Source organism: Sander lucioperca, chromosome 6 (assembly GCF_008315115.2).
Source record: "Sander lucioperca isolate FBNREF2018 chromosome 6, SLUC_FBN_1.2, whole genome shotgun sequence".
In the NCBI taxonomy this organism is placed as follows: Eukaryota; Metazoa; Chordata; class Actinopteri; order Perciformes; family Percidae; genus Sander; species Sander lucioperca.
This window is the reverse complement of record NC_050178.1, coordinates 7890840-7898480: the sequence shown is the minus strand read 5'-3', so window position 1 is coordinate 7898480 and position 7641 is coordinate 7890840. Positions and strand designations below refer to the sequence as shown.

General features: G+C 42.1%; 1 protein-coding gene and 1 long non-coding RNA gene across 3 annotated transcripts in view; one reads left to right on the top strand and one right to left on the bottom strand.

The window, feature by feature from the left end:
* Window positions 1-279: 279 nt before the first annotated feature.
* sp7 (Sp7 transcription factor) lies at window positions 280-4815 on the top strand. 2 transcript variants are annotated; one of them, XM_031301702.2, is made up of 2 exons: window positions 280-399; window positions 2015-4815. In XM_031301702.2, exons 1-2 carry the CDS (start codon window positions 364-366, stop codon window positions 3362-3364), a joined length of 1386 nt encoding a protein of 461 aa, XP_031157562.1. In that variant the 5' UTR covers window positions 280-363; the 3' UTR covers window positions 3365-4815. The 2 variants fall into 2 exon arrangements, with proteins under 2 accessions (XP_031157562.1, XP_035858051.1); XM_036002158.1 differs by having other exon boundaries at window positions 302-384.
* Window positions 295-7641, bottom strand: part of LOC116051363 — an 11978-nt gene continuing 4631 nt past the window's right edge. Inside the window, exons 3-4 of the long non-coding RNA XR_004105334.2 lie at window positions 953-1055; window positions 295-378 (exon numbers count right to left, since the gene is read on the bottom strand). This is a non-coding gene — a long non-coding RNA (uncharacterized LOC116051363). The remainder of the gene's footprint in view (window positions 379-952; window positions 1056-7641) is intronic.

Sequence of the window (7641 nt, the reverse complement as noted above, 5' to 3'; positions counted from 1 at the left end):
ACTCCACTGGACTAATCCCAGTGGAAAAAAGAATGCCAGTGAAACTAAAATAATGTCCACATGGTGATTGATGAGTAACCCATTCATGCATTTATCTTGAAAAAATGATTCGACACTCTCCGTTTGGGGAGATGGGATGTCCTCTTTCTATCCACCAATCTCCGTCCAGCTTCCTCCATCTCTCGGTTTTTATTGCCTCTTAGCGAGTCTTCAAAGAGCCCATAGCCTGTAATTAGGGGGCGGGCTCCCCGTGCCTCAAAACACTTCCCCGCGGGAGTGCCCAACTTCTTCCAAACTGTCCCGGGACTCTGAGCTGCGCTTCTCCCGCTCCCCTCAGCTTCCTTAGGATTTTGTTTCTCAGGGATGGCCGCATCTATTCTGGAGGTAGGGAATGTAATTGTAAGTAGAGTTTTCTTCTTCTTCTTTTTCTTGAATACAAACTCAAACTTGAATGCTGTTGTAATTCCAGCTAATATTTATATTAAAGTCATGTAGTTGTAAGTTGAAATAAGGAAATCTACGGCAGTTTGGTTTGAAGGTATAGGCTATTTGAAGTCTGAAGAATAATGTATGACTGAATATAAATCTGTGACATAGCGGGATAATGAAAATCATAATGTGCATTAATGAAGAAATATCTTACTGGTCTTACTGGTGGTGAGTTAAAGCAATTTAAAGGGGAGCTGCTGACTGAGTTTGACTCAGCACTGAACAACTTTACAACTCACATTTTAACCTCTGTTCATCTTTGCATTAGCCTAGGATTTACATTTCCTCCAGGCATAAGGAATTAACCCAATATCCAAGAGCAAATAGAAAAGTATAAAGATACTTGAACAAGTTATCTAACAAGGCCACGAGAAGCTGTACAGCTGTAGGGGATGGAGCAAAAAATAAAGAGCACAGCAGGGACTGTAGGAGCTGTTAAAGTCTGCGATGAAACATAATTTACCTGAAAACTGGGCTGACCCCGGGGCTGGTTGGAAGAGAAGGAGATAACCACTAATCACCTCTGAATGGAGAGTCAGTCTGAATGGAAAGATCCTGGTCCATGTCTTAAAGATATGATAATATTCTATTGACAGCCATTCAAAGTTATAGGCTAGGATTAAAAAGAGATGTAGTGCGCCTGGAAGGAAAAAGACAACTTCCCAACATTTATTTATTCCCCATAGGATTCTCCCAATAGTCTTATATTGATACAACAGCAGGTAACTATCTATTTGAAGTACAATAACAACAGTAAACTCACCGTTACATATCGAAGAAACACGGTAAAGTTATATAGAAATATTATAGGAATACATTAGGAATTTCATTAGTTATATCCTTTCCTTGTCTACAGTCTGATATGTTGTGCAATGGTGTTTAGTTACCTGCCACATGGAAAAGGAAATACTAGAAAATAAAACATTTTGTATGTAAATGAAATTCCTTTGGCAGTGAAACGATTCTGAATAAAATTTCACAAATTGACAATCAACATGATGACAAACAGACACGATGGCACATAAAAATCTATAAGAAAATTAAACAGAACAATAGTGAGACCATTGCACCATTAGCTTGTTAAATCTTCACAGTGACCACCAGAGGGAAAAAAAACATGTTTGACAAGATATCTGTGTCCGCTATAATTGAGACACAGTTACAGTTAGCACATATACATGATACATGATCACACAATGTTTGTTCATGTATGTTGGAGACTGTGAAGGCAGGTGGAAAAAGTTTAAAGCAAACATGAATGCAGAATTAAGAATAGCTTGTAAAAATTGTTAAAATGAGTAAGGGAATACCTTCTCTGCTGAGAGAGCAGAACCTACACAAGCATAAACATTCACTGCTTGAAATTGCCCTGACCACTTTGAAAACGGAGAGAGCAGGAAAAACCAGCGGTGGCAGTCTGACATAAGTTTTTTATTAGAGTTGACACTGACAGAAGCGGCAGCAGCAAGCAGCCATTTCCTGCAGACAGACAGTCTCATTTTCTCCCTTGTCTCCTCCTTCCCAGGAAGATGCACGCTATGGCTCCAGTCCTCTGGCTATGTTAACTGCTACCTGTAACAAGTTTGGCAGCACAAGCCCCATCAGGGATTCGGCTACACCCGGTAAGATCAGCAGCGCTACTCCAGTCAAGAAGCCTTACATCATGACCTCTGACCTTCAGACAGCAAAGAACGGGCGGACCGCAGACGGCAGTGGCCTGGCGGACTCCTACACTGGCTCCTTCACCACAGCTGGAGGAGGAGGAGGAGGTGGCGGGCTGCTTACCCCCACTGGAAGCCCCCCTCCTTCAGCCGGAGGCTACACTACAGAATATAACCCCTTCTCCCACTCCTTCCAAACCTCCATCTCCCAGGATCCGTCTCTTTTAGTGTCCAAGGCCCACGCCACGGCCGACTGCCTCACCAGTGTCTATACCTCGCTGGATATGACACACCCCTATGGCTCCTGGTATAAAGCTGGTATCCACCCTGGCATTACTGCTGCTCCAGCTAATGCCACGTCCTCCTGGTGGGATGTCCACCCCAACTCCAACTGGCTGTCATCAACTCAGCCCCAGGCGGACGGAGGTCTCCAGGCTTCCCTGCAGCCTGTGGCACCCCAGGCCTCTCTAAGCCCACAGCTGCCCAGTTACAGCACCGACTTTACACCACTCAACCCAGCTCCTTACCCTTCTGTGGGACTGGGCTCCTCCTCACACCTTCTCCAGCCCTCTCAGCACATGCTGCCCCAGGACATGTACAAGCCCAAGCCTGTGCAAAGTGCAGGGCTGATTGAGAGTCCCATGGGCCTAAAGCCTGCTAGGGGATCAGGAGGCTACGGAGGGGGTGCACCCACCAGGTCCTCATGTGACTGCCCTAACTGCCAGGAGCTGGAGAGGCTGGGGGCCTCGGCTGCATCCCTGAGGAAGAAGCCGGTCCACAGCTGCCACATCCCAGGCTGTGGGAAAGTCTATGGCAAGGCCTCCCACCTCAAAGCCCACCTGCGCTGGCACACTGGCGAGCGGCCCTTTGTTTGCAACTGGCTGTTCTGCGGGAAGCGTTTCACCCGCTCGGACGAACTGGAGAGGCACGTGCGCACCCACACGCGGGAGAAGAAGTTCACCTGTCTACTGTGCAACAAGCGCTTCACGCGCAGCGACCACCTCTCCAAGCACCAGAAGACCCATGCGGATTCTGCAATACAGGGCAAAGCTGTAGCTGTGGAGGGAGAGACAGATCCACGGAGTGAGGAGACCACAGAGCTCAACACCAGCGCTGTACCCACCAATCCTGTCGCTGACCAAATCACCAACGGAGAAGAGAAGACTGGCACACCTAATGGAGTTGAGAACACCAGTGGACTGTTGGAGATCTGACTTCATTAAGTCCTCTATCCAGTACTATGTGAGACATGGTGGGTGTTTTATGGTGGAAAAATTCACCTTTTACATTAAAAAGACAGTATTTTGTTTCAAGACATGCAAGGATATCAGACCATGTTTAAAAAGGTTAATGATAAATGACTGAGCATGTTGCAGGTAGTAATCACTTCATTTTGTCTGGACCACACACACACACACACACACACACACACAAATATGAGCAAGCTGCAAACATACACCAATGCACAAATGTATGCAGGCAGACACAAATACACACATAAATATGAGAAACCAAGCCATGATGTACTTGGAAACAAATAAAAAACACGTATGTGCACATACAAAAGCACAGAAATAACTATGAGCAAATGTGCAAGAATATAATGCATACATACATGCACACACAGACAGACAGACAGACAGACAGACACACACACACACACACACACACACACACACACGTACAAGTAAACACACTCACGCACACATTTTCTGCCTTTCAAATGAGACAAACCACTGGGGAAATTTAATCTGCAAAAGCAGAAGGAAAAGAGCTCTGAAGCCGCAAAAGGAAAGTAGTTTTAGAAGGAGACTTATGGTTAGGATGATGGAGTTGATGGAGCATTGCATGTCTAGAGAAAAATCTGATTCACAGCTGTACTTTGATACTTATTCATTATTCTTAAAACAATCAATGGACAGTCTTACTTACTGCTTCTTGTTGCCAAAGACATTTTGGAGTAAAATGTTGTGCATTTCATTTTTGTTTGCATCTTACTATGTCTAATTTAATTTCATATTTACATAAATAATCTAATTTATGTCTTAAATTATACACATGGGAGATTATCTTGCACCCTGCAGGAAATATAATGCCTGAATTAATGCAAGATGGTTGAAGCTGGCCAAAAAGAAAATAAAATGCATTAAAGACTTTTTTTTCCTTATTTATTAGTTATAACGTGGAGTTTGGGGCTGTGTTTTTAAAGATTTATTTATAGATCTTGACGTTAGATGTGCGTGTAAACTATTTCTATATAATCTCTCAATTGTGAAATCTTCCACACCTGGCAAAGTAATGATTAATAAGGGTTCATCCTTGTTTGTACATACTATATATTTACAACAATATATAGATATTGTTAGGTGTGTTATTTTTCTACTTTTTTATGTATTTTCTATATTTTGTGTAACTTTCCACAATGAAAAAGACCTCTACGTTGCATCAGCATAAAGAAACATAAACATAAGAGCTTAATTTGTTACTCATAATTTTGATCATCGTAGAATTAAATTACCACTGTTTGCTGACTTGTGAAATGAGTGTATAAGATATTGTAAATAGTGATCAAGCATTAAACCTCGTAAAGGTGAACATTGTAAAAGTTGTGGTGTGGAATCATGACAATTTTGGTGCTTTCAAAAGTAAAGAAATTTCAAAGGCATCTTCTCCGCTGGTGTTATTCCAACCCAGTCTCACGGCAGTTCATGAAATGTTCACGTAATTTAATCTACTGATTCGTGTACACGGACACGTTTATCTTGTTTTTTTCGTGATGGTCAGCATGTTTTTTAAACTAATGTATTTCAATGGGAAGCATCTTTCGTGATCACAGCACGATTCTTTCTGCCAGTCAGGCTGCAGCAGAGAAGCTGTATTCAGCTTTGCTATTGTTGGTATTTTTAGCCCAATAAACGCTGTTTTAATCAACATTTATTCACGAGATCTTATCATTGTTTATATGTATTTCTTTTAATGTTATTATTTCAGTCTTATTACCAGGGAAGCTGGATTGCTTTGTTGTTTATTGATATTTTTAAAAAAAAACTATAACGCTATAACGCTACATCTATCAGCATTTATTTAGATGTTATCATTTCTTTATTTTAATAATATTATTTCGGTCTTATTACCGGTGAAATATTACAGTATGCTGTAAGACAGAACACTACGATATGATCCGAGCGGGACGCATGCAAAGCCCATATCCCACAATGCAATGTGGGCATTCATATCAGAGAATCGGAAGGCGATCAGCGGGTCTTTAACGCCAGTATCGCTTCAATGTACATATTTAATCAGTGGTTTTGTCACCAGCAACAGTTGCTCAGTTTTGTTCCAGTAAGTTATGCACCGTAATAACGTTTTAAAAAATCTGCGGAATACTCTGGAAGTTCTGTGTTCTGCATAAAACACCTTGAGAAAGGTGTTTTACGCAGAAAATTAAAAGCAGTTGCTCCTTGAGCATGAAGCTCCCTCCTCCACACCTCATCCCCTCTTCTCCTCACTCACTGTCATTCTTTTCATATCTTACTATATTTCCACCTCACCATGGCCAACCAAATACTTTCATTATCTTTTGCAGCACAAACAAAGCCGTCCACTGAAGTGAAGTCTTAACTCCACACAATGACCCCCTTTCAGACAGCCACTGTAGTTACACTCAAGACAATTACTCCACTCTCCAGCTTGAGAGGGGTAATTACTGAGAGCGATGCTCCAGCAGAGTCAGGACAGTGGAGAAGAGGGGATTAGGACAGAGGAGCTGTGGTTGTATTGTTTATTGAGGGAGGCGGTCAAACAAAGGACCCCAATTAAGGCAGGATGCAGGACGAAAGACGTGATGTGGAGATAAGAATGCAGAGGAGAAGCTGAGCTGACCATCAAGTATGGTTTGTCAAAAATCTCCAATTTGAGACCGTGCTGCCACTGTAGATGACATTAAAGTTGAAAAGTTAAAGTGGAACTTGGTGGGTCTTTCTGTCCAGTCAGGTCATTCAGGTTATATTGCAGACTAATACAAATACTTGAGGTGGGTGGGCTGCCCACTTTGCATTAAAAGAGCGATAGCATCAGGAAAAACTAAATGTGTTGTGTACTATTATAGTGCCAGACAAATAATTATTCAAAGAGTGAATCTTTATAATATATTATTAACTAAAGTGGTTAACGGGTGATGGTTAAAATAGCATGTAAAACAATTTCAGAAATATGTATTAAATATCTATTTTTTTTAAATATAAAAGTGAAGAGTTTCATCACAGTTATGAAGATTTGTACAGCTGGAACCCCCCTGAAGCTACTGACTCTCCTGTTGTAACATTTACACTTCCTAGGCTGCATGGTTCCAATTTAGGGCTTCTAATGAGCTGTAGTTGAGGTCAATTTATATAAAACGTCCCGGGGCCGACTCTGTCATCAGAGACCGACATGTTTATGGTGGTCTGAAGTGGGCGCATGGTCGAGTCCACAACATAAAAGGCAAAAGGGGGGGAATAGGGTATGGGTAGGGTGTGTCAGGCCAGCGAGTGAGGGTGGGGGGTTAAGAAGACGGTCAGTGGCTTTAAAAACCTCTGCTGCTACTGGTATTTTCTGCCTTTTTAAAATACACTCCCTCAGCAATGGTGGTGGCATACTCTAGCCTTAACTTTATTTTTACTTCTTTTATTTAGAAAGCCAGGAAACATTAAGTGTTGCTTCAAATAAGGTCATAAAAAGAAAAACATACATGCAGTCAGTGACACATAGGGTCAAAAGAAGAAGCTGGACAATATGTTCCATATGGTTTGCCCACTCGTGCCCCTGTACTCCATTTACAGAAACAAATCACTGCAATACACGGACTCGTTGGACTAAAAAGGTTGTTCCAGACACACCAGTTAAAGCCATCACACAGCCCATTTCCGACCTAACTAACAAGAAGGAGCAATTTTAAAACATTTACTAAAGCAATGTTTAGTTTAGCCATAAGACTTGATGAGTTACATAAACTTAATGAATTACTCCAGGGACTTTCTGTGATTCCAGCTGTTCCAAATGAGAGAAAAACTCATCATGATGTGTTTAAGAAAATGCTAATGAATCTCCATTTCCTGTTATTATCTGGTCCTAACTGAATAGTCAAGTAAAACAATGGGACTGTGCTCTGACACGGCCAAAGGCACAGGGAGTGTAGGGCTGGGGGGGGGGGGGGTTGTGGGAGGCAGGACAAAAGCACAGGTGTTTGCAGGTGTGACTGTGTCTCTGTGGCAGAGCGGGGGGAGAAAGGGAAAAGAATGTCAGCACGCCCAGAGGCTCAGCAGTCAGTCCATAAGTAAAAACAAGATAAGGCTTTTTTTGTTAAGGGGAAAGGTCAACTGACCTGAATGAACCATAACATGACCTGAAGTGAAGGAGAGGTCAGGCTAAAAATGGGTGGAAGAGGAAAACACAACAGATAAGAGAGGTTAAAAGGTAAAAAGGTCAGGCTATCATACATATGTACTTTGTC

Coding starts and splice junctions, on each gene's coding strand:
- sp7 (XM_031301702.2), top strand. CDS start 364: ATGGCCGCATCTATTCTGGAGGTAGGGAATGTAATT. Junction 400..2,014: donor TGGAGGTAGGGAATGTAATT/GTAAGTAGAGTT, acceptor CCTCCTTCCCAG/GAAGATGCACGCTATGGCTC.